At 41.4% G+C, this 27,763-nt stretch overlaps 3 protein-coding genes across 3 annotated transcripts in view; all 3 read left to right on the top strand.

The window, feature by feature from the left end:
* On the top strand, positions 1 to 8,503 carry LOC110982853 (agrin-like). The gene is made up of 9 exons (XM_022241575.2): positions 1 to 137; positions 2,601 to 2,731; positions 3,187 to 3,399; positions 3,757 to 4,038; positions 4,585 to 5,076; positions 5,355 to 5,507; positions 5,862 to 6,029; positions 6,276 to 6,437; positions 7,522 to 8,503. The coding sequence occupies exons 1-9, from the start codon at positions 133 to 135 to the stop codon at positions 7,542 to 7,544; spliced, it is 1,629 nt and encodes a 542-aa protein (XP_022097267.2). The 5' UTR covers positions 1 to 132; the 3' UTR covers positions 7,545 to 8,503.
* A 1,599-nt stretch (positions 8,504 to 10,102) lies between these two features.
* On the top strand, positions 10,103 to 20,664 carry LOC147799475 (uncharacterized). The gene has a single exon (XM_087135921.1). The coding sequence runs from the start codon at positions 10,485 to 10,487 to the stop codon at positions 12,834 to 12,836; it is 2,352 nt and encodes a 783-aa protein (XP_086992047.1). The 5' UTR covers positions 10,103 to 10,484; the 3' UTR covers positions 12,837 to 20,664.
* A 3,543-nt stretch (positions 20,665 to 24,207) lies between these two features.
* dclre1c (DNA cross-link repair 1C) overlaps positions 24,208 to 27,763 on the top strand; it is a 45,327-nt gene continuing 41,771 nt past the window's right edge. The window contains exons 1-2 of the mRNA XM_022245396.2: positions 24,208 to 25,196; positions 26,153 to 26,204. Of these exons, the coding sequence (XP_022101088.2) occupies positions 25,085 to 25,196; positions 26,153 to 26,204 (164 nt within the window). The 5' untranslated portion in view covers positions 24,208 to 25,084. The remainder of the gene's footprint in view (positions 25,197 to 26,152; positions 26,205 to 27,763) is intronic.

Genomic DNA, 27,763 nt, shown 5'->3' with positions numbered 1-27,763 from the left:
ATTCTCAAACGCAGCAGACCCAACCATAGACAGAGAAGTAGCGCCACTGCCGAGTGCAACTTCCAATCGAGACATAAATAACTTCTGATTTTGAGGCCGAAGAGACGAATACTTTTACCGATCCAGAACCTTATGAGGTAAGGAGAGACACATTTTTCAGGTTCGTTTTAGGTTCCCTCCTAAACTGCAAACACATCGGGCCTGAAAGTAGCTCGCGCAAGCTGACCGTGCCGACATCTTTGTATAGCGACATGTGGGAACAGCGTGCGCAGACCGTATCCCCAGTGTTATGCTCTGAACTATACGTGCCGTGTAATTACAGGCAGCAGCAATGTAAGAGTTCTAGCCATACAAAATGCAAATTCTGAATGAAACAAATGCTTACAATACTTCCTTGATTATTCGGAACGTTGCTACCTTAAGGTGCAGGAGCACGAGATACATATCAACCGCACAAACGACACTTATATTCGGGAACTGCGGACAGGTTGTGTCGCTATATAGATGTGGCAGTCCAGGCAAGGCCAGGTGTTCACCAGTGTTCTGTAGTCTTTAGTCCGTCCTATGCACGTTCACTAAATTCATCATAGCGCTGGTAAGTGTTAATTGTAGTTTTAAATTTCATGTGGATGCTGAAGCTGTGTAAGTTTAATTTGAAGCGTGCGATTGAAATCGAAATTCCGGAGACGCCAACACTTCCCAAGACGTTTCTGCTCTGGCGTGGTGTGGCTTAGTGTGGACCTCTGCACAAAAGAAGTCCACATCATGTAGGGTATGATGGTTTGGGTTTGTGTGAGTTTGTATACACATCCAAATCGTGGACCTATAACAATATGGGACAATAGGGTCCACGGTTGCCGAAGAGTCCACGGTTGGAAAACGTGTACAAAACATATGGGAGGTCTTCCGAAAAAGTTAAAGTATGGACAAAAGAGGAACAATAGGGAGTCCACGAGTGAAGGCGTTTACACACTTGGGTGTGTGTCTTCATAGTAGTATATTTGAAGACATTTGTTCGTACACACCCAAGTTTTCGTAGGTCATAGGAATGTCTACAGGCCAGGCTGTTGGATAACCTTACCCTGTTGTAAGGTTTAATAAAAACCAAATATAGTATCAAGATTCTAACATCAGTCAGGAGCATGAAGAGACGACTTAGCAGACTGTTTACTTGTTTAGAAATAAACGCAAGATTTCCACAGACTGATGCAGTTATACAGAGATATGGCGCAGTAGATCTTTCTTTTGGTACACCACGGCAGTATACATGTTGCCTGCAAACATTTAAAGGCGGCCACCGTAGCAGTGATTTAATGAGCAAAACTCTTTGTCCAAAATTAATCCTAGCACGCCTGTCATTTGGCAGAAATTTGTGGCCATCCTCGTGGTTTTAAAATTGGTTTTTCACTTTTTTTCATTTGGCATTTCAAATATACTATAAAACTTTACGGTATTGTAACACGCAAAATGCTTCGAGGCCGATCTGGACAGAGAACATTTATGATCGAACCGAGGAAGTGGATCCACCAAGTACTTAGTGGTGTTGACTTGTTTTTTCAACTTGAGGCAATTAGAACACGCTGCCCGAAACTTAGCTACCGAAGACTTTTGACACGTGGTGTTTATCCAACCATTGCCCAGCAGATTGAAAGAGTCTCGATTTGTGACAAGAACAAAATGACGGTGATATACAAGCCGAAAAAAATCTACCACGCACAAACGATGCTATAAATATAGTCTTATTATCATTTTTCTCTCGGTTTTGGCATGCCCATTGACCGTCGTGTCCGGCAAATCGCACCCCACGATCGAAAAAGTACATGCAAGGAAATATTTTCTTAAACCAAATTTTATATACAGACATATGGGGGTGCATAATACTAGATTTGCGATTCGGCTCATCGAAAAATCCTGATCGTACCCGATTTATCCTCTCTCCTCCCATTCGTGTTTTTGGTTGATCTCTAAATACCCACTTAAGGGCAATCGTCAATTTGTGCATCAACTCATCTAATCTATGGGGGCTACACCATAACGACATATCCCCCTATTTAAACCTTCTCTACATCCACCTGTCTGGAAGCTTTTACGGGAAGCTGACAACGAGCCAGACAACCGCGGTTCAACTCTGAGTCAGCACCGGTTCTGAACTGCTTCTGCTTCACTAAAAAAAATAAAATCACAAAATAAATGTCACGGCCTGTGTTGTCTTGTGGGGCAGACGAGGAAATTAAAATTGTGGCACATGCTACGGAAGTCAGGGCGGTGCATGCCTACTAAGGGGTTAAAAACCAAACGCCCCTATGGCACGCTGTCGTTAACAAGCCAGTTCGGTATTTCAAAAAGGCAAGGTCATTGGGGAACAAAGCACCTGACGTCACGCAAGTTCGAATGTTCAGCACGTATGAGACGCTGGTTGAACCACGCTCTCGTGCGTATTATGCTCTCGAATAATAAGCCGTGACGCATTTCACTTTGAGGCCGAGCATTCGCTACTCGCATACCGTTTGGGCCCATGGCCGCACGTTCCCGTCATGCATCATTACAACTCCCAAGAATCTGTAATATCAGAGATACGCACATTCTTGTTTGCCTTTCAGATTCCAGACCGAGTTCTCAGCCGGTGTAGCGCTGAGGATCCTACCATTGGCTCTTCTTCTATGTACAGTTTTCACAGTATCGGTGTACCTGGCCACCCAGGCATACAGAGAAAGTCGTTTAAGAGAACAAGGTATAAAGCATCTAAAATGTGTCACCTTCAAATTATTCAAAGCTAACTTGTCCCTTATAGTTTTAATGCTGTCCGTCTGTTCTGTTTCCCTTTGTTGCTGCAATGTTTTTGTTTTGTTTTGTGTCAAAATAATATTAAAGCCGTTAAGTATATATTGATTGTTTCTGACGACTTTTGGGTATCATTACAAATAGCAGCTAAACAATAGCTCATGTCTACTACCGAGTTTTCGTGACAGTTATTTGTTGATTGTGCTTATTCTACAGAAAATCTCTTGGTTTATTATCTAACTTTCTAATTTGTTTGACTGTAAATCATTCTTACTGATACCCCTCAACCTCATATCCTTTTTGGTTGCTGGAAAGTCAATGACGGATACTTTTTTGTATACCCCTACAATGATGTTCCCTCTGTGATTAGTCTACTGCTTTTATTGTCAATCTTGTCTTAAGCAGTTTGTCGGACCGGGGTATGCCCTGACGCACTAACTGCAGTGCGTCCCGTGTGCGGCTCAGACGGTCAAACCTACGCGGATGAATGCTCGCTGGTACTCGCCAGCTGCTCACCACCGGGCCCGGCGGGCGCGGTGTTACGCCGAGTGCACGATGGCAAATGCACGGAGGATCAGGAGGAGCAGACGATCGCAGACATCACTGGCGGGAAACCAGGTACTATTCACAAAACAGTTTGAAGTGACGCAGGTCTGTGCTCGAACTGAAGCGGCCGCTATGCTTGGCAAGGGTTACGTGAAACCCCTAAACTGGTTCACGGAACCGTGCATCATTTGCAGTTAACAAGAATCCTTCCGCACCGGCGGGGAAAATTAACCAATCAGCTACAATGAATTTGTTCTTTAGCTTTTCTCTTTTCTGAAATTCCCGAATCTCTCAACCACACCAGCTAAACTAATCGCTGTTGCTATCGCAGAAAACAAAGTTGCATTGAGCTAGACAGTATAAAGAAACTAAAGCGTTAAATAAAAAGGATAATCAACTTCTCTTTCTTTAACGATGGTTCATTTTTAGGAGCTTCTGAAGATGAACATCTGATATGTCCGACAAGATGCTGGTCGCACGACCACGCGGTATGCGGAACTGACGGTAAAACCTACCGGTCGGTGTGTCACCTTCGCCTAGCCGCGTGCGGAGCTCCAGGCCTTTCGGGCCTGATTATCGGGCGCCGGCGGGCATTGCGGGGTAGGCTGCTTGCCGTAGCTCACTTTGGTCCCTGCCCGGATGAAGAGACAACAGGCAGTCAGGAGACGGACAAAGATTCTAGCAATGAGTTGATTGGCTGGGAAACAGATGGTAAGCCCAAATATAGGCCTACTTTGTCGCACTTAATATAATGTCTACAATATCGCTGATAACTTTTCATCAATATTAGTTTTGCTAATTTCTTTCAATAATAATTTATCAGTATTATATTCGAGTCCATCACAAGTCCCTGCAAGTCCCTGTAAGTCCAGCACAAGTCCCTGCAAGTCCCTGTAAGTCCATCACAAGTCCCTGCAAGTCCCTGTAAGTCCAGCACAAGTCCCTGCAAGTCCCTGTAAGTCCAGCACAAGTCCCTGCAAGTCCCTGTAAGTCCATCAAAAGTCCCTGCAAGTCCCTGTAAGTCCAGCACAAGTCCCTGCAAGTCCCTGTAAGTCCAGCACAAGTCCCTGCAAGTCCCTGTAAGTCCAGCACAAGTCCACAGGTCATTCTGTCTTAAGCCAATTCACAAGCTATTCAAGTGAGCGATAAAAAAGCATTCTGTTGTCATTGTTCACCCTGTTACTTAGGACTGCTCTTGTGAAGGGACTTGTGAAAGGATTTGTGATAGACTTGAATGCAACACTGTAATTTATACAGGGAGAGCAACGGCAAAACCAGCGCTCTTTACAACAAGTGAAACAGCAAGGCCCTCACCAAGTCGCCTGGTAACGACGGGTTTTACAACAACGCCCTCTCCAGTTGTGTCATCCACTCAAGAAACTTCGACCCAACCAACAGCTGCGCATGAAAGTCCAACAGCCGACGCATCACCTTCCACGACAGTGAACAGCATGGAAACAACGAGACAACCCACGACGCAACCCAAACCGTCAGAAACAGAATCAATTTCTGACCAATCAACAACTTCAACAACGCATCCTTCTCCGACCCTGACACATTTAGGCGGATTTGATTGGTCCTGCCCCGCTGATGGCCAGTGTCTCTCGATACCGTACCGTCCAATCTGCGGCTCAGACGGGAAAACGTATGCAAATCTCTGCCAGCTGAGGGATCTTGCCTGTAAAACTGGGGATCAAAACCTTACACCAGTCCGAAGTGGAAATTGCACCGGAACACCAGAAGTAGAAGGTACAAAAACGTAGTCATCGTGGTAGCATTGTGACCAAAAGTTGGCTTTCCCAACAAAGTCATCAGATACACTAAGCATCCATTTTAAGGGGTCTGCGCTCTTTCTTAAAATGGTACCATTTTCGCTGGTAATCACTTGGAGAGAAACAAAACTAAAAAGTGACTTTAATCTATTGTCAGTTCGTTTGAATTAGTGACAAATTAAACGAAATCGAACAGGAAACCAAGATACACGACTGTTCTGGTTGATCCAAAGCGTATTCGTCCCCATTTCTCAGAGTGCTTCTCGTGCGATGATTTCTTCGACCCAGTGTGTGGAACGGACAAGAAGAGCTATCTCAACATCTGCCAACTGAGGAGAGAAGCGTGTCAGCAAAGAAATCCTGGACTGAGAGTTTCGTTCGCTGGTCTTTGTGAGATACCAGTCAGGGGTGAGCATCCCAACCGAATGAGCAAAAGGAAAATATTAGCTATTAAAGTATGCTTAGTTTTCCACACATTATTATATCCTTCCATACAGCAATAACCACATTAATTTCGATTATTTCGAAAACAAACAAAAGAAATGACCTGTTAATGTACCAAGGAAAAGACGCCCAACCTGAGGTCAATCATTTCATGATCAAAATTAAAATAGGGGCCTACTAAAAATGTTCCCCATCTGGTTTCATTCACAAGTGACATATCACTTTAATCAACTTATAAATCATCAATATGCTCTATAATCGATAACTTATCCATTTGATAGTTAAATTACTCGCTGTGTCTTCCTACTTGTTCTCCAGTTTGTTTGGTATCAAGACCGTGCAACCCATTCGGCGGGCCTCCCGTGTGCGGGACAGATGGTGTGACCTACCCTTCGCTGTGCTACCTCAGACGGACGGCGTGTAAGCGGAGAGATTTCAGTTTGGTCGAGGCATACGCCGGGGACTGTATGGCCGGAAAATTGACAAGTAAAACCTTAACCAATGGCGTGTCAGTTACAAAAAACAATAACAATGTTCATGAATTTTAGGAAATGCAATATTGATTGTTCATAAGTTGAATTTTACCGCAATGAAGAAGTTGTTTTTTATTTTGTTTTGCTTTTCTTTGTGGTTTGTTTTTGTGATTTGTTTTTGTTGTTTTTCGAATTGACGTAACCCTAACATGACTTGTCTCTTAACACCATGTTTTTTTATGCATTTGGCAATCCTTAGATGCATGCCAAGAGCGCTGCCCGGACATTAACTCACCCGTGTGTGGCACAGACGGGGTGACCTACTGGAACTATTGCTTCTTTGGGCGAGCCGTGTGCAGACAACCCGGACTGCTCCGCGCCTATGATGGAGGGTGCAACCACGTCAGTCATATACCACAAGGTGATATGCACACTGAGCCACCGCTTTTTTTTTTACAAACAACAACACAACAATTTATATAACGGGTTTTGCCCTTACCCAACGTATATATTAATAAACACTGTATGCTCAGTGCTTGTCCGAGAGCTTACGAAAAAAGTCACAAGCTTACTCAGGTGGGACTCGAACCCACGACTTTCTGCTTACTAGTGCTTTACTACTGCAGACGTCTTAACCACTCGACCACCGAGCTTGCCGGTTCGCGGTACCCGCTGCTTCTCCTGACTCGGACCGGCCAACCGACCCCGGCAAGCTCGGTGGTCGAGTGGTTAAGACGTGTGCACTAGTAAGCAGGAGGTCGTGGGTTCGAGTCCCACCCGAGTAAGTTTGTGACTTTTTCCCGCAAGCTCTCGGACAAGCACTGAGCATACAGTGTTTTGACAAACTTATTTGTCAGAAATCTTGTTAATTCAGAGACATCACCATCGCAACAAAAACTTGCATTACTTTTTCATGTAATGTGTGCCCAGTGGTCTGTTGTTGATACCGGTGGCATAACTAGGATACATTTTGCGGGGGGGGCCTTGGGAACCACATTTTTTTTTAGAGGGCCCTGCTATTGTGTCCGCCATGCTTCTAAAAGGCTTATAGGTTTGGTCACATTTAAAACATGGACCAAAACAGACTACCATCAGATATGTTCCTTTCCTAATTTTTGAACAGGATACGGGGCACACAGGAAAAAGAGTATACTCGAACAGTGGGCCGTGTCACCATGCCCACCCCCTCTTATGTCACTTGTGGATACCACACAAAGTTAAATCAGTAATGTGCAGTGTTAGTTCAACGCCACACAGCGTTAAAACACCACAATAATAATTTGCAGTGTAAAAATCTTGTCAGCACGTTTGACCGTCTGCTGAGATGTTGCCAGAGGGCGCTAAAGCTCAGTAATTTGAAAATGAACTACTCGCCACAGCAGAAGATGAATTTCGTTACACAAATCAGTAAAGTGGGCGATGGACAAATAGCAAATATAGTAAGTGAATGGTATTATATATTAGTTTTTCAAATACCATTTTCCTTGTCTTTGACTAATTTACAGATATCTCGGCCCTCGTACCCTGAGCGAACAACTGTGAGGTCAATGGTTGACCAACCAACGGACCAGTTTTGAATGTCGTTATAATAGAGATATAGAGAAGGAGAAGTGTGAAGATCATAGGTAAAATTAATGCATAACAATATCTTTACTATAAATATCAGATAAAAAACGACGTTGTACTTTTTTCCACACCCATGACTTCTTCACAAGTTGTTTTCCTTCTGATGGCCATAGCTTGACAGAGGAGAAACCCCAAAGGAAAAGGAGGAACCCTTCTTTGACCGGGGATCCTCTCCCCATATTTGTGGTGAGGAAAAAAGGCGGATTTTGAGGTATCTTGCAACTTTCCAGCAGAAAAATGTATTCAGTAGCACTGCAAATGGAGAAATACAAAAGCTTTAAATAAATACGGCGGTTAGATGTCAGGTTATAAGGGTTGCATAGCGTAGATAACATGTACATTTGTATTACGCACACGGCCATTAGTGTGAGGTGATTTCCAGCATTCCCCCCCTACACACTTTCAGAATTTGCAGCCGCGCAGGTTTTTTTTTTTTTTTTTTTTAGTCTTCTCCCATCCCAGCGACACAGATTACTTTAACGCCACTCTATCTTCATCTACTTCGAAGTGAAATAAAACAAACATTGAACACCAATACTGTGTTATTTTTCGGATGACGTCTCCCTGGCGACGGACCGCATCAGCATAGGGCCTACATGGCCCCCTTTTACCCCATCCCACAAAAGATTATCGCATGCATGGTGCTCCGATTTTCACCTCATATTGTTGTGTCCACCATTTAAACCTTTAAATCATGAAGAAAAAACCCAGGTTTTTAACTTTGGTTAACTAGGCTCTGACTTATAAGATAAATCTTTCTGAGAGGTTAAATTAGGTGGAAAGTTGTTGTGAAACAATCATTTTGTTTTTAGAATGTTTATTGTTGTTTAAGGTCAATAAAATCCAATTTTGCACAAGTAATTCTTTCGTCATTTTTCTGAATTATTGATTTATCCCCGGGAAGTGCAGTCCAAACAAGGCCTTAACAGGATGCACTCGTTTGATTTGAACACCATTCTTTTTCATGGAGTAAATGTCATTTCATGTATGACAACAGAAAAATTGCCAAAAATAGTTGCATCCAGTCATGCTATTACACACCGGTATTCTGATATCAATCTGTTTGCGGTTGGAAATGCAAGAATTAGATTTCATTTCTAGAGTTGCGTCACAAAGTGGTCTCAGACTAAGAAAGGGTTGCATGCAGCTGGACGAACATTACGCCAGTGCTATGCATGCATTACTATGGATATGTTGTTTCATGTTTGCGTGGTAATGTCTGAAATTGAGCCAATGAAATTTGAAGAAACCCCATCGGATTTGTTTCTTTTAATTTACACTTCGGGGGGAAGACATGTTTAAAGGGCCTACGACATGACTTTCACTTTTTTATGTTTCTGATCTTTTATGATGCAAATATTTTGAAATCTTGGTTAATATTCTTATTTTTTTAATATATACATATCCTTTATGCCTTTTATAGTCAATGCTTCGCCTGACAAAATATGAGGGCGCTGTTGCTGCGATGAAATTAGCCATGTGAATAAAATCTGGTGAACTGAGTTATCTGATTGCACATAAACGTAACAATTTGAATTCCCGAGACAAAGGACACTGTTGCTATACCTCACGATGCGGGGCAAGCTTTCGCATAGCGACCACCATCTCTGGAATGGACTGGTTCCTTTGTGCCCTTCTTATCCATTGAGAACAGTGTATTGTTGCAAGGCGTCTCTTATGTAACTAAGCAAAAGCTTGCCCCGAATCACAAAGTATAGCGAAAGTGTTTTTAGTATGGAAAATTCAAATTGTTATCTTCACGTAAATAGAACTCAGTGTATCAGATTATATTCAAATTTAACTCACAAAAGGTTTATTGCAGAGTTATCACAATCACACGGTACATTTTAGGGATGTACAGTACGCAAAACTTAATTGAAAATATCTGAAAAATTAAATACCTTTAATTTTGAGAGTTTTGCCTTCAATTATAATTGCAAACATGATGCATATCGATGCCTATGAATTTATACATTTCTTTTAAGCAATCAGAAGGCAAAAAAATGTCCTTTATATTTCAAAACGACAACTGAAAACGAGGTTGCCTCAACTTTCCCTTTGCCGCACCGCCACCGTGCACCGCTGACAAGATACCAGCCTGCTCGTAACCCGACAGTAATTTATATATAGCGCCCCCGTTCGCTTTTTCTAATCAAAGAACTATTTTCATGAAATATTATCAATTCCTGGATCCTTTCAGATGCCTAAAATAAGCATAGACCAAAAATTTTTTAAGGATAAATCGATCGAGTCATTCTTCTAAAAACCACCATTATGTCAATCGCGGTATTTGTTTTATGCCCATATAAGGCTCAGAAACATTAACAATGAAGTCCGTGATCCGTTGCAAGTAACTGATTTGCAGAATGACGTAGGGAATAACCAATCATGCGTCAGTGTGGCGCGGTCAGCAAGATTTGCATAAAGATAACAAGCGTCGCTAGCGCAGCGCTGATGGCTTTCATATCGATAGCGTGCAATGCGCTGCTGCTGGTAGTGTTACCTCGCTGCACGGAATTCGCAGTTTAAAAACCCGCTCACATTCTGTTGGTGGATGAGTGATGCTGGAAAAATGTTTTTTGGAACAACCTGACATTCCTCACAACCAACAGACTTTGGTCCTCAGTGTGCTCAGGAAACACAGGCTGGCCGTGTTTCTCGCATTTTGATTGCCAAACGCCGTCTGCGTGCATCGTGAGTACGAGTGGAGGGCGTTGGTGAGTAAATTGGTGCGTCGAACCGTTGAACTTTAATAACTCGCAATTTTTACCCGTGAAACTCGAAGCACGGCAAACTAACTTGCTTCACTACCGTGCACTGCCTGTCATACTGTGACTTCATCATGGCTTGGGTTTGCTTGCTCCTCGCTGTGGTGTCGCTTTTTGATGCAGTTGTCGTGAATGGGCAGGTATTTTCCGAACAGCCGGTAGATGTGGTTGCTAAAGAGGGACCGGGACCAGCAACGATAACTTGTGCAGTAGAGCAGTTCGACTCTGGCACTCAAGTCCTGTCATTTCAAAGGGGCACTGATATTTTCAGTGATGATGTTAGTGTAAGAAGCGACGTGTTAAATGGTTTGGGATTAAATCCTGAAAATTTCTTCATCCACTCGGACATAACTACCACAGCAAGGTATACCCTCTATGTGTATAACCTGGCAAGGAACCAAGAGGGACAGTACAGGTGTCTCATTTGTGGCAAAACGGCCGACTCAAAATGTGACACAAATAATATCATCATGGAATCTAACATTGCCACTCTCACCATAGCCCACCCACCTAACCCATCAACTGCACAGTGCTCCATACAGTCAAATTCGGGCAACACACAAGTGCTCCTTGGAGAATCGGTGACACTAGCCTGTTCTTCAGGGTCTGCCATGCCAGCAGTTAACCTAACATGGATGAGGAACGGTCAAAGTGTCAGTGCAAATGTCAGTCACGGAAGTGTGACCAGCGAAGCAACAGTTAAACTCACTGCGCAAAATGCAGATGATGGTGCCGTTTTTTCCTGCCAGTTGGCTTACTTGGGTATCCCGTCTGATCCCAACGATGACATATCCAATGACTGCTCACTCCCAGCCCTAAACGTGGTGTCTGAACCAGTTGTCACCATAGAGGCTTCAGAACCAATACTCATTAATGAGCAAGCAATCTTCATATGCTCAGTCAGTAGTCTCACGTCTACTTTTTTGGCCGGTGCAATCGAGTGGACACTCCCCAGCAGTTTTGGGGCAGATCGATACACAGTTTCGGTGAGCACCAACAGGTCAATTCTGACCATAGCCAAAGTAGAAATTGACGATCATGGAGCCAGTTTGGTTTGCAGTGCGATAGATCGCGATGGGATCACTGCAACGGTATCAAAGATGCTGCTCATCGAGGGTCTGCCCGAACCCACCCAACCCAATACTGGGGGCACTACAGCACTACCCCCCTTGCCAACGCCTGCATCATTTCCAACTGGGGCGCTGGTGGCTGGGTTGGTGGTTGGACTTCTTGTCCTTGTTCTGCTTGGTGCCTTCGTCGTGTGGTGGTGCAGGCGCCATCCTCCCAAGTGGTCCGCCAAGAAGAAGCAAGCAGGAGCTACTTCACACATACCAATGAACAATGCCAGTGCATTCCACGGCGCCCCCAGCAAGATGTCCAATCACAAAAATGACCAGTACAGTGACAGGAAGGACTACCCAGACGGCAAGGCGAACAGTGATCCTGACGTTATTCCACGAGAGAAGCGCGGTGGAGGTGCCCCAGATGATGTCGACCCACGCAAGTGGTGGAGAGAAACGATGCCGCCAACGGATGCTGTGCATTACGAGCAAAGTGCAGTCAAAAATGACTACCCTACCATCAGGGGGATGAAGATGCCTTTCCAGGACCGGTCTAGCCCTTACATGAATATGCATGATGAGGAAAGGCGTGGCCACAATGGCTATGACCCGGTTAATGACAGAGACTACTCCTACAAACATCTTGACGACCGGAATTTCAGCGATTCTGGTTACCGTGAGCCTCGCTATGATGACGGAGGATATGAAGATCCACAGGTGAAAGATCATCCATATGAGAGTGCAAAGTTCCAGGATCAGATGCCCAGCGATTATGACTATGATAACCATGCATATGAGCAAAGCTTGAACAGCCAACAGGAGCAGGAAAAGAACAATCCATATGACCATTACAATGACCAATACAATGATCAGTACAGTGATCGATATGATGATCGGTACGATGATCGACCTTATGATGGGTATGACGACCAACGAGATCAGTACAGTGACCGCTATGATGACCATCCAGAGGATCGATATGACGACCGGCGTGATGATGGGTCTTACGGCCAAGATGAATACAATAACCACTACAGTGATCATCCGACGGATCCTTACGACGATCAATACGGCGATCGATACAAGAGCTACGGTCACCCTGATGGTCAGGAGGAGTACAACATGCCCCCGGCTGAAAATGAGGACTACTACCTGAACTACGACCAAGACGAGCGCATCCCAGATGGCCACTCCTCCAGTAATGACCACTATTCAGCACCTTACGACGACCCCGATCCATATGGGCCTGGTTACGATGGTCAGCCTTCCGACTCCTATGGCTATGACCAGAATTACTCTGGCAAGCACAGCTACAATGATGATGACGACTTGACAAATTCCCAAGATACACCGAGCTATGTGTAATACACTGTACATGTACATTTAATGTAACTCTTGTAATGCCAAACAGAAAACTAGCTGTGTTTCTGGTCACCCAACCTGATCAAGAAAATTATGCAGAACCTTTAGTTTTTATTCAGAAAACCAGTCATACAGAGACATTTATTTTGCCCACCTCGGTCTAATTTGAAATTTATTTTAAGCTAGTTAGCTTGAAAGTTGTTACTCATTTTTTTGTGTTTGGACCAGCAACCATCAGCTTTCTTAAATTTATTCTTAAGCCACTCAATCAATGATTCCAATGCTGATGTGGAATTGTGTTGTACAACGTATGTACAAAATGCGGTCTGACACAACTTCTGGATTGTTACAACTGAGTGCATTCACAAGCAAAAAATTGGTCATGAATTTCAACGGTAACACTAACAGGAAACACAACTATTTTTGGGGGGTTTGGTCTGTTATAAGGTTGCATAATTTTTTCCCTTCATGCCGATTGTAGAAAGTTCCTGTGCATTAGTAGCAATCTAACTGGTCTTATGCTAAACCCCAATTATGCCCCTAGCAGTTGTTGTATGCCCCTGTGCCCGCAGCACAGCACCAAGCTTCATTTTGAAGTGGAAGTGCTTTTTCAAGGGTTGTCAGGGTGGATGGAAGTTTGAGGTAGCACAGTTGATGGCATGAGAAATGTGAGACAGTTGATACATGTAGGTACCTTATTTGTAAATACACCTTACATCTGGAAACCATCAAAAAGAAAACATGGACACTATAAACTTAGGGGCCGTCCATAATTTTCATCATTTTCACGAGGTTACAAAAAATAGACTTTTCAATCCCCCCTCAAGTGTACATCAGCAGGCAAAAAATGATGATGGATGGAGAGCTATATTTGCCAAATCCCCTGTTGCTGTGACAGTCACATTCACATGTAAGTGCTGTGGTTAACAGAAATGTAAATTTCAAATAAAACAGTGTTTAAATAACACCTGAAAAGTCAAGGCTTGAAAATCAGTGAATAGTGATACTAGTACAGGGTAAAATACAACTCGCATACATGTGGCCTCAAGGAAATGGCATGGAGCTAGTTAGCAACACCAGCGAAATTTAAAAGTGACCGCCGATTCTCACATTGATAGATCATCATTTTTCATATTCAGAAAAAGTGTACATGAGGTTTTAACCCCCCCCCAGTACGGTTTGTACGTTTATGAAAATTATGGACGGCCCCTTATTCTGGTGACCTATTTGGCTTCTGACTTCAATTTGTATGTACATGTATACCAAACCCTTGTGTTCAGACCACTTGGCACATTACAGTAGCCACCAAATGTCCTGCAGCCTTCTGACCCCAACTGGTGAAATATACAATCGGCCTCCTTCCAACTTTAGCATGGACAGTTTATGGATGGTTGGCCGTGAAAAATATCTTTGGGTTCGTGCTTGAGGGGCAAAAAACAGGCTGGTCAGAATAGCTTTGGATGATTCATTACCAGAAACTTTTATCGTCAGCATCATTCATCATAAGCTCCCGTCGGTTGTAATAACTGCGGTACAGAGCTGTGTGACTCTGAATGATTAGTAATAGTAACGGGTGTAGCCTGTATGAACATGAATCATGCCTGGTTCTTCTTCATGCAGTCCGCTTGAAAGGAGGTCCCAGTAACCAACCCATGGTGGTGGAATCTCATCAACGCTGCTCATGACTTGTTGTCCACTAATTATACATGTATGATGTACAAAATGGACGTGGAGTGTGCAGCATCTGATACAAACAAAATTAATGCACAAAATTCCATAGGGTCGTCTAAGGGGTGTAGCAACAGCAATACTGTAGGTCAGTGATGGCTTGTAAGGCTCTTAGAATTCATAGACGACCAATTACTGTAGAGTAGATCTAAAATTGTACAGTTCATGTGCATGTAGATCTACATGTATGTCACTTTTGCAATGGGTCTCACAGCCAAATTTGAAACGTAGAATTTTCCTTTCATTGAAAGGTGCAACCTGATGAGTATTGGCTGAGTTTGATGTTTTGGAAGAAGGGACAAGATCCTCCGAAATGGCATAAATTTCTTTGGGAGGAAAATGGGTCGTAGTAAACCTCCGTAGTACCTTGAACATCTCTGTAACCCACTGGCAAAAAAAACGTTTTAAAGTATATCCAAATGATGTGCCTTTTGTAATTCAAACAAAAAAGTTTGCAGCATGAAGTAAATTTCGTAGACCCTGTAAGCTCAATTTTTTTTTTTCAATTTGGTCTAATTCTAGCGTAACTCCTCCATGTACTTGTACTTTGCACAGCACTGCTTTGTGGATTGTACATTGCATCCAGGTTAACACTGGAATCGCAAAGCAAAAATTTACGTAACCTTTCCACGTTCCAGATCTGTTCATTGGTTCTTTTATTTTCTGATATACATTGTATTCTAAATATTAAGATGATTGGGAAAGGTTTGTAAATATTGTGGATGGATTCGTGTACATTATGGTGAGATTGTGTATAATTTGTCTTTTTCTGGCAGTCATAAAAGCTGTCCCACCCTACACAAATGGTGGCTCACATCTATGAGTCATGCCAATGGAGTTTTAAATCAAGTCATTCATGCTTGTCAACACAAGTGCCTTTGTTCAAATGGCCTTGTGCGAGCAAAAGTAATATTGTTTTTGGTGCGTGTATGCCACATGCATTCAGTACATGTGTTACTGTCAGGCATTTTAAGGCTTTCTGATCCATTGAAGAATCAAAAGATCGGCAAAGCCGAGTGTGTTTGGTGGTCTCTGTACTGCTCTGAAAATTACCAAAAGAAGACAATTTTAATTACAACCTCACAAAGCAGTTTTGTTGTGGTGAGTCATTGTGGGTGTGACATGATGACTTTGAGTTGATATGTAACAAATTCTGATTGGAGTGGGCGAGTCCCTGCTAGGTTCAAAAATTGTTAGGATTTACCAGGCCATGCAGTGTTGCAAAATGCAACTCCAATGTGACTTTTTTTTCAGCGTTTTTTTTTTCCACTTTCTTTTGGTGTATAAATTGCTTACTTTTACAAAGTACATGTACATAAATATTTGTAATGAATATTTGGTGACATGGCGTGCCAGTGGATAAAAAAGTATAGCGGCCTTGTTTGTTTTTCTGTACTCCTAGCCAGAACACTTGGGTACAATGTGCTTGTTACATTTCACAGCGCCTAATCAGTATATTGACTTAAGCATTCCAATTTGTTGCGGAAAATATTTGGCTGAATCTGATTTATCAAAGGTGGTATGTCACTGCGTTGCTAGCCTGACCTCTCATAGTGTCAAAAATGTACCAAAGTACAGCTCGGAGAATGTGACAGTTGTAATCATCCATGTCAGCTTTTTCAACAGGAACGAGTACAAGTACATGTATGAGTTCAAAAGTCCTTCTTTCTCCATGGCAGCTATGCTTGCGACTATTCCCAAAACCGGCCTGTATTAATGTGTGGTCATCACTAAAAACAAGGCTGAAGCATAAAGAATAGAGATGTTTCCAAAAGAAAAACTCACATTATTTGCTGGTTCATGACGTCATGATATCTGAAAATGTAGTGTTCACTGTTCATTGTTCACAATTGTTCCAAGAAAAGCACGCAGCTGCAAGCAGAAAATACACCCAAACTCCACACTGGTTGAAACCAGCCATGTAAATTTGTACATTGTAATATGCAAGATCCAGAGTACTATCCTTATCATGATTAATATTTTAGTATTAGCCTGCATACACGGGTGTTGCAGTCGCCATGTCTACATTGCATTCATGGCTCACTGCAGCAGTGGTTGCCAACCGGCCAGTTTTTTTTTTAGATTCATATTTCTGTGGAATTTGTACATTATCTACATAAAACGAACGACAGTATTTTCGTTTGTACATGTCCAATAGAATGGATTACCCTGATAGGGCTATATCCTCCGATTTCAATATGATTTCACATGCCCCCTGGGGAGTTTAAAGACTGCACATACTGGCACGATTTAAATACACATTACAGATCATGTCCAGTCCACCCAAGCTTTGTTCCATGGAAAGTGGGGCTGGACTTTGGAATGTTTTCAAGTGCTAATATAACCTGCAATACACAGGTAGATGACATTTCTGGGCAAATACAAACATGGGAGTGGCAGTGAGAAACCCTGATTCTGAGCGAGTTGGCAGAAAATGAATAGATATTTGGTGTAGTTTCTGGTGGAATTTTATTTAATTTATGAGTTGAAACTCTGCTCATTTGTCATAGCGTTCATATAATATATGTACTGTACATGTTGATAGCATGTGTGCTGTGTACATGATATGCATGGCATGTGTATGGATGAGATGATTCCTAGCAACTGAACAGTCACAAAAGGATTGAAGGAGAGGAAATTTGGTCACGAGGTCAGGGGGAATGGCTCGTGATAATATGCCACATTATTACTTATGTACCTTAATACAGCATGAGCTCTTTAAATGTACATGTTCTGTGATCGAGAGTCAACTGTGCGTGAATTAATTACACGTGTGTAAGTCAGTGCTCAAACTTTTTGGAAAGTACAAGTCAGCTTGACAATTTCCACAACAAAATTTGTAATTCAAACAAATGGCTGAGAAGCACAAAGGATCAAGCCAAGTCAGGGGACCAGTATTGATATTATCTCTCCATGTTGAGGTTAACATGTACATTGCTAAAGTATGATAAACATATGGCTGGCTGTGACAACAGACGACCTTGCAGACTCTCCATACAGACTCAGTCCATCTGGTATAACATAGTAAAAACCAGTTGCAGGTGTGACAGGCACACTTTTTCACACATCACAGGTTGTCAAAAGTGACTTTAATTGAGCTGGGTTCCCCAGTTTAGACATACATGTATGGCGTTCCTTCAGTCTGAATCGGAATTTGATGTTGCACGGGCAGTGAGCAGTCTGGGCAATACATTTCAGTTGGATGCCAAACCCACCTGCTGCGTTTCCATGGTATGCTATGGCATCAACAAATTCATACAGATTACGCGCCATTGTCCTGCTGGGGTATGCCTTGTACATATGCACAGGTGAACATTTTGCCTGTGCAAGTGGACACAAATTGTACAAATGTGTTTGGATGTATTATTACAGGGAACCAGGGACCATGCTGTTAAATGGGACCAGCAGTATATGTAATTACTGGAGACATCTTTATATGAGTTACATTATTGTCAATGATGAACTTACCTTTCTTACAATGTAGGCCCTTTTGCCTGATATTCATTCAGATGGCTAAAGGTTGCAGAAATATTAGTAGTATCATCCTGAGTTGGGGTGAGTGAGGTTTTTGCCCCGTTACTTTTAGAGAGGGCCGTATTTTTTAATTGAATCTCAGTATTTATGATGGATTGTGATAGCTGCAGGTAGTTTTTCAATGCTTTGTGGACTTCTATTTTGCTTTTGTACTGATGGCCAGTCCGAGTTGACCAGCCATTGGTTGGCAAAACATTTTGCTGCTGTTGAATCTCTAATCCACGTAGTGTAATCTGTTTCGTACCTTTGACCTCATTAACAAATACACATCTGATACAGGAATGAGGAAGTTGTGTGTAAATACTTGTACCAAGAACCGAGGCATTGGACTGTAGTTTGGAAATGAGTGGAAAATTTAGATCTATATTCTACATATACTTTGGAGCTTTTTTTTTTACTTTAATCTTTCAATTCAGGATCAGTTTGATCAATGAAATTAGATTCCATTTTTTAAGTACATGGTGTTTTTATTCTTTGAGACATGGCATAGAAACATTGATCAGGAATTTGGTACTTTCTGTGCATGTATCCATTGTGTTTGGATCAGACAGTGACACAAAACGAAATTGTGTCCGCAAACAGGTATTCGCAAAGAGTTCTATACTGTGTTGATCCAGGAAATGAAAGATCATCAAAAATGTTTCCATTTGTGAAAGTGTCCAAGGAAATGATAGGGAGGCAGTATATTCAAAGTACATGTAATTTCTAAGAAATGCTCAGTGCAGCTTGTCAGACTTGTGGTTTATGTGCAGGGAAATACAGACTTGTTTGAAAGTTGTAAATATCAAAAGATACAAATTGCAGGGGACTCTGAAGAACGTGCACAAACAAGTAAAGTGTATAGCAAGCTGTGCAGGTTACCAGGAGGATTCGTTGGTGTTTTTTTTTCTTGTTTGAGGTACCAGCAATTTCACTTTCAGTTAAATGTATACATGTACATCTATGTATCTAACACAACGAACTGTTCATTTTTAAGGAATGGATGATTTCATGAATTTATGTCACACATAAAAACATCTCATTACAAAAATTTTTCGGACACATTCTCTGTTGATGTGGTTGGGGACTTGGGATTTACAGCTAAATATTGCTCGTTTGTTAAACTATCTTAAACTTAATGAGTAGAAGTGTCATCAGTATCAATATAGAGTAGTACATGTCGGAGGTAATTCAGTCAATTTGAATTGAAACCTTAAAAATGAGTTTCATATTATGCGGACGTACAGCAGCTAAACTGAGTCTCCTGGTAAACATGCACATTATGTGTGGTGAACTGTGATTGGGAAAATAACTGACCTGATGATTGGTACCACAAGTCTGCATCAACCTGCAGAGGGGACAATTGGTAAACGGTGTTGATTGACGTGAACAACTACTGCCAAAAGGCCAATCATAGGCTTTGATTGCATCACGTGACTCTGGAGTCTCTAAGTCCTTATTGACAGTAGTTATGGCAACCAGCACATCCGGATGCACCCATGATTTCTATGGTTGATTCTGGTTGTCATAACGATTGGTAAACAAACTTACACAGTAGAGTTGTAGGTTTCGAAGTAAACTGTACATTTTTTTCAATAGCATAACAGATGTTTTGCAGTTAGATATTATGTAAGTGTAACTTTGATATGAAGTCACTTGAATGTTATCGAAGTAGAACTTTGGGAAGTGTCATTCAGATCAATGTTTTTATGGCAGTATTTTCACATCAACTTAATGTGTTCGTGTACATGGTTGCTGTTTAAAAAAACGTATGTTATACATGTATTGCAACAGATTTCGTGTAACGGGAAACGAAGAGAAAGTGCAAGTTGGATCAAGGATTCAACCTTTTACACAGTAGCCAAATTTCAGGCTTTTTCATTTGAAATGTTGGGCCAGCTTCGGGCTTTTAATGAAATATACTTAGGCTTCACTGGCCTTATGTTCAGGCTCTGGACAAGAACCTGACTGTTATTCCTTGTTGTACCATGGTAATGCATGCTGGCATTAATGTTAATGGGCTTCCATGCTGTTCTTATTAATTTTCAGGTTGACTGTTGGTGTTATTGATAGTTGTTTGCTGCAGTCTGAAATTCAAACTCATTTTTGCAGACCAAAATGACAGAAATAATTATGTTAGAGCATATACAACAGGTGTGCCATTGCAAACAGTTTACGATATTTTCACCCCAGCAAACCAAAACTTAGACATGCAGTGGTGGCATGCAATTGAGATCAAGGAGGGATAACTGTGTTTCTTATAAATGTATAATTACTTTGCATTCTAGCTCTTTAATGAATGGAAGATTGACAGTGCATTGTGTGGGTCTGAATAAGGCCTTATGTCGTTTACCAATGGTCTTGATTGCTTTGGCATTTTTTTAAAATTAACATCAGAGCAAAAGTTCAAATGTCATATTTGTTTTGTTGAATACTGTACAAAGTATTTGCAACAATTTCTTAAGAAAACAGATTTTTGTTAGGTGGTTAAAATTCCTATGGTGAACCAATGTGGATAGATCTTGTAAATACTTAGCTGCATTTGTATTGTGATTGTTGAAAATAAAACTGAACAGCCTACACCCTTGAACACAGATAGTTCGACACCTTTAGATGTGTTTTAAAGTGTGCTGAATAATATCCGCTCAATTTCAAAAATAGTGAGATATTAATCACAGTAGTATGGCCCTAGCCTTCTTGATTTAAATGCAGTATTCCGGGTGCGCACATTGAATAAGTCATTCTTGGAGGACGGACGTTTCTGGAACAATTTTCACTTTCATTTTTTGGTCTTCCGTACATGCTGTGCGTTTTATGTACATGTCACATAACATAATACCAAACATGATGCATAGGCACTTTCAAAGATGTTATTGATAGATAAAACACGATTTAGGCTAAAAGCGGATCCGACCGAAATTGGAGTTTCCTATTCTTTTTAAACGTCATGATGACTGTGATTAAAGTTCTGAATGTTTGAACCCCGGCATGAGCCTGCTATCGTGCACAGGATTGACTGTCTGGTTTCCAATGTTGGTTCAAAAAGTGTAGATCATTTCACGGGGGTTATTTTCGTCCAGCCAGACTTTCCCAACTCCCTTGTGCAGGACAGGGCGCACGGTGGGGCATGCCCGCTGTGATTCACACCAGTGAATCGCTGGAGCTGCTGGTGATTGTCATGTCCTGTGAAAATCAAACAAGCTGGAAAAACAGCAAGAAAAGAATTGAAATTTGAGTCAAGGACTTGTTGATTCCCCCCCCCCTTTTATACTAGGGCCCCGCAGGAAACTGAGATGACTGGAATTTTGAGGTGTCGATGAAGGAAAGTTTGATCGAAGCACGTTCTTTCTTGTGTCATCGTGTGGATGTTGTAAAATTTGTAATTTTGAAAGTATTTTGTTGAACGAGAAATTTGCAAGAAGCAACAATATTGTACAGATATCTATTTGAAATCTCGTAATTATGAAATATGCACCGGATGTATTACGGTTGACATAGTCTTAGAAAAGTATTACAATCTGTCTTCAAATCAACCCTGAACATGGGTTGTGTTAGTCCAGTACCTTGCCGGTGGTGGGACTGACAAAAGACCAAGAACTTGAAGAACACTTCAGCTTTTGTCCTGAGCGTGATAAAAATCATGAGTCATTCTGTGTAAATCTGACATGAGAAACTCGGCGGGGAAAAATATACACGACAGTGAAACCACTCACGGATTTATTTTAGCCAACTGTAAGCAGCCACTGTAGCTCATACCAGAATACACCTTCGTGTATACATGTATATATGTTGCTCTGTTCGGTTACAATGGTCCCATGAAATTCAAACCCTTACACAATTAATTGAATTTGACAGTCTGTTTTCTGCTGGATTTGCTGTAAACAGTAACCTTATAGCGCGACATCGACACCGGCCAAACAATGAATTTTGTTTCAATCAAGTGAATTCTCTGTTTCAGGCTCAGGTCGAATGCTGACGTACCCAAACGGGTACGCACCTGTACGCCACAGCCCTCAACGTATGCATCGCGTACACACCTGACTGAAGTCAGCTAGCCTTGGAAATATTTTGGTAGGCGTTCTTACACATTTTGTATGTGTACAGTCCCGCGCTGGCCCTGGGGGTGTCTGGCACGTAGAAACCGCTGCAACGACTGCATATAGTGTCCTATTGTTGTGGTTTTTGTTAGTAATCCCAAGTCTGTCTATGACTTGTACAAAAGCCCTTTTCGCTGTGTATTGACCACTAGCTGAGGTGTTCAAACATTGCCAGAGAATAATCAATTACAACGAAAAGGCATTACATGTACATGTGTGTACTGTTGTTTCGATCAATATGAGTGGACGGGTCCCTCATCACGACTAAAATATCCGGTCTTCCCACTCTGTGATGCATCTACAATCACCAAAATCCATCAACTTTGACAAGCTAGCCTATAATTTAGAGTTCTGTGATCTGTGCGTGGCGTCACAACGGGGTAAAATCGGCTTTAACTTCGTATCGATATCCCACAGACACTGCAAACCATGAGTCGGCTCTCTCTACCGTGACTACAATTTGGGTATCAAAGTTTGCGAGCACTGAAAGTTCGGGATAGAACCGAGACTCCGATGTAGCGTACATGACTCTGATTCATAGGCCGTAGATCCCAGATTTGGGGATAACCCCCTCCCCTCTTTTGGACTGGGTATGATGGGATGGACTAAAGCGTTGAGTAGAAATTCCTCCGTGGTTTATACGGGGCACAACCTTCTCGCATTTTCCAAAGTTGAGCGTATAAAAAGCAACCCTCCCCCTTATATGACGTGTTCTCGTTTCCAGCATAGGTTGTTAACATTATTTTGTTGAGCCAAAAGCCTTTGATTATGCTGTTTTTGCTGGTCATCACGCCTCAACTCAGATCAACTCTAGAAAGACCTCCGAATAGAGCCCCATAAATCGCCAGTTGATTTTCACTTGCAGCCCCCCGGTTGAAATTATCCAGATTCTACAGGAAACGCTGGATGTCCTGTACACGGACCTGTGTGTATTACAGTATCCATGCATGAGCAATAAGGAAGTAATTCACGATGGCGAGTGCTCAATTTAAATCCGAGGCACCAAGTCTTGTCTCGAGTCGCGAGTATTGAATACCGAGGATGTGAATGTTTTATGTGCAAAATAAGTCGAGCACAAATTGGTAAGCGCTCTAATCCTACTCTAATCTATTCTTACGAGTAAAAATGTCAGTGTAGGAGTAAGTATCTATGATTTTGGGGTCATGACAAGCAGTGTCATGGTGTTTATGTGCATAATGTGAAATAGTCTTGGCTTTAAATTGGCTCTTAACTTCTAACGTATTATTACTTATCATAAAATACCTACGTGCGAGATTTCGAGTGCCATATTTTCTTCCGCGATATTTCTGAACATTAAAGACCGAAGACGCGAAGATGCCGCCAACGTGAGCATGTTTTGCATACCAGTATGACGGCTAAATATTTGGACATTGTTTACACCAAGAGGTCAAAGTTGTCACTTTGTGTAGCAACTTGAAAGAAATATTTACGGGTCACTGTACTAAACTGTCCCTTCGGGTTGTCAAGTCAGTCGTCATATTTTTTCAACAAAGTTTTGAGGTCGTGATGGGCATGTGAGCGTGGTGTGAGTGAGGCGAGCGGCGTCACATTTATTCAGCCTGTATTAATGAAACCAACAACGTGAACATAGACGATTGCATAAAACGTGTTAATTTTTTTCAATTAAGAAATGGATCGTTCCCTCTATTCGTTCATTCATTTATTTTTTTCCAGATCAGGTAACAATAGTGTCAGTATAAACATGAATATTGGCACAATCTTACATCAATCATGTCCCTTAAACCAAGAATTGGAACCGGTAAGACAGACAAATACATTCACATAAGATACATGTACAAGAGATATGCTGTGGAATGAGATCCCCAAGAAGCAAGGCTTGTCGGGTAGGGATCCCCTTGAACTAACTTTTAGACACGGTATAGAAAATGTCACTTATTTGTCCAATTTTAGGTTAACCAATCAAACCACAATGAAACTGATAAATGCATCCATGCACATTGCAAAAAGTTTTCTCACAGTCATGAAAATTAAATCAAGAGATTCTCAGATCAAAGGCCCAGTGATGATATAGTTTCCTATCCAAAATTGAACTGACTTTGCATTGCATTGTTTGTTTTGTTTCTTCGAAATATTGTACGAATACCCTCGGTCGGTTTAGAGTTTAGGCTCGAAAGCGTTAAACATGTTTGAAATTTAGGTTTAAGGCTTAATTCCTTTCTATTTCAGTCATTTCTTTTTTGAATATGTTATTTTTCGTAATGCCTCTACACGTACATGTACATGTACACTTGTGGTATCTGTGTGTATTTCCAATGGGGTAGCAATCGCTCGTTAAAAAGGCGCCCTCATTTGGTTATTCTCACCTAGTATTTAAAATGGCGCTGTCCATGAAAGCATGGAGGAAGGAGGGGAGTTTCACATTTTTGAAACACTCAACGAATTAATTTATCAACGAATTTCAGTTTCTTGATTTGTGGTTCTGCTATTGATTCTTCAACTGATTTCACTTGTCGGCATTCACTGATTTCAAAAGTACATGTGTAGCCTAGGCCTAATATGCCTAACTTTCTCAATGACCATGATGACCATGACGATGCCATGCGTGCGTGTTTCACATTGACCAACAACATAATGGCCAATGGCAATGTCATGTCATGATGTTGCACACGTTGTATGTTCATCAGGCGTCGTTGGTTGGCACTGACTGGCATCTGGCTGACATGACTCAACTGATGGTGACTTTTGACAAAGTCTGTCTCTCGCTGTTACTAGTCTTTTCAAAATATCGCCACAGTCATCAGTCGAGTTTTACACAGAGACGGCAAGACGCATAATCTGGTGCAGAGTGGTGGGGGTAGTCCAGTTGTAGCGGTACACGTCAGCGTTTTCTTCACAACTTCATGGACATGACGGAGCATTAATCTCTGCAAAATGAGTACATTTGGAGGGTTGATGGTAGAATACCAGCATATTGCAATCGACAGATTTCTGGGTCGTGCGGTTCTCAGAGCAAGAGCCTATTTCTTGTCCCATGCACATGCAGGTAGGCCTGGGACTTGAAAAACTTGTTTGTATCAATGACTGGCATTGTTAGAGGATTTAACGGATGGGCTTCATGCCGCATGTTGATTTTGTAGTAAATGTACATGTAGGCATAGGCCTGATGAATCTACAAGCCAAGAGCATGTCCTCTAGGCTGTAGGATCTCATGTGTAATGCACCAACTGCACGCCATAAACAGGACATATAGCATTGGTGATGTAATCAAACTCAAACTGTTAAAAGAAGTTAACCTGTCAACTAGGACTTTTCAACAAGAAAAAAAAATACACTTGGACAATTTATCAGAATCTCTTTGTTCCAATGAGCATAATCATCATTTGTCTCTGTAGCCATTTTTCTTAAAATTAATCCTTAAATCTGTTAGAATTTTTGTTCAGAGCTGTGTTTATCCATCCAGTCATAAATTTGTTAAGGTACAAGATGACCTGTTTCCATAACTGCTCCGTAGTGTCCCTAGAACCACTCTGGTCATCTCCACTGCTTTCATGTTAATTGTGTCACATACGTGCACTTGTAGTTGCTGAAGTCTTGATAAGACATAGTAAGAAAACGACGCTGGGTATAACGTAGCATCCAACAAGGAAAGACATGTTACTTATGCTGTTCTTTATCTTATTTGGCAAGTAACAATCATCTTTTTGCCATGGTTTTCATGTAGGATTACTGAAAATATCACTCTTCATCTTTTACCTTGGAGTTGTTTCATTTTGGAGGTGTTTTGCCCTGTGTTGGAGTTTTTAAATGGTTATGTTAAATGCAGAAAAGCTCACTAGTTTAGCTCAATTACCATTTCGATCAGGAATGCATGTACATAAATAGTGCATGCTAAATGTTGTTTTAACAAGGAAGCTGTAAATTTTATACAGGTAAATGATCGATTGTTCGTTACACATGATTCGGACACATGATGTAAATTCCATTCTCTTCTTTCAACAGATCATATGGTTGGTCTTGACTCAAACCAGTTTTCCCAGAGACTTCACTCAAGGTGAGGTGATAACCAGTTCACTTACAAGTCATTTGTATTACATTACATTTTGTTGCATTTGCAATCAGGAAGAAAGATTTCGGGCATGCATTTTCAAGACCCTGTGTCTGAAGCGCGGCAGCTGGGGCGCAGCATCTTTTGACTTACTCCTCATGAAGGTTAACTTTTCTCCAATTTTTCTTTTCCGTATTTCCATCATCATTTACTTCCAATTCTTATTCAAAATTAGGCCTATCATAAAAGCAAAGTAGTTTACATGTACCTATGCTCGTTTGTCATGGCAGGCTCTGTTTTTGGACATTGCGCTAAGATTTGTACACGGGCGATATGAAGCTACCCGAATGAGGACGTGCCGACGGGAACAAATGTTCCCTTCGGACTGTTCTCGCAAAGGAACACAGTGTTCCGTGTGGAACGCCACTGTTCCCAATGGAACAGCCCACCATTCTGGAATGAGAACACAGCATTCCAATTGGAACGTTCCAACTGTTCCGAATTATGAAATGCTCCCTAATGTTAAATTTTTACTTGTACTTTGTAAATGAAAAACTCTTGGAGAGTGCCTAACTTCTTTATACTGATAAATGATGTTTACCTCCCTTGAGGAAGACCACGGTCTCCAGCTGAAACTGAAAACTCGGGAAGTTTTAGTTCATTTTAGGAAAACCGTGCATTTCTCATAAGCGTCAATTTAGTTCTTCAATTCTTTTCAAATCCATCCAAACCACCAGTTGGGTTGCAGAATATTTTAGGATTGAGGCAGGATCAGCCAGACGGTACTCGTATCTCATTCTCATGGCGTTGATGTTCATGCATGTTCAGTAAAGAAGTATGCTTCCTTGGTTTTCCGTACATTGGTAGATTTTGGAGGATTTGGGAAGGTACCTGGTCAGGGTTGGTTTTTTTAATGAAGACCCAACTAAGCTTAAAGGAACCAGGAAATGAATTTTTCTTAGAATCTTTTTTTGTGTGTCTCTGTACTCTTCTTCCATGTATGAAGACTGTTTGACATCTTTTTTGAGTTACGTGAACCAAACGGTGCACTTTTTCATACATTAAAAATTGGCCACGCATTTCTGGACAAGTGAGGGCCCTTTTGCTTTGATGTAAATCCAGGAAGATATGGTTCAGGTTGCATGTTTTCATGTTCAAATTGTGAACCCCAAATTTGCTATCTGGGAACATTAATGTGAAAAGGATTTTTGCTGGATTATTGCCATATACTTACACAGCAATAAATTTCCAAAGAAAATAAAATCTGCCCGAGCAGTGGTTAAAAAATCTAGAAATTTTCTGTGTACAAATCAATGCAACATTGAGATTCAGTGCCTTGGATGACATCATTGTTGTGCTCATGAATATGCAAATCATTAGCATAAAACCAAAAAAAATCAAAATATGGGATAAAATTGCACAACAAAAATTTAAAATGAGGTTAATTGAAACCCAAAGATTCAATTTCACGGGTTTTTAGTAGAATTTATAAAATATTTCTATTTTCTGGTTCCTTTAAGATTCCTCGCACAGATTAGCATATACACATACCAGTATGTACATTT

The sequence above is a fragment of the Acanthaster planci genome, linkage group LG04 (assembly GCF_054643075.1).
Source record: "Acanthaster planci isolate LZ-2023a linkage group LG04, COTS_SCS, whole genome shotgun sequence".
NCBI classification, from domain to species: domain Eukaryota; kingdom Metazoa; phylum Echinodermata; class Asteroidea; order Valvatida; family Acanthasteridae; genus Acanthaster; species Acanthaster planci.
Note: the sequence above shows the minus strand (reverse complement) of the source record. Positions and strands in the feature narration are given on the sequence as shown.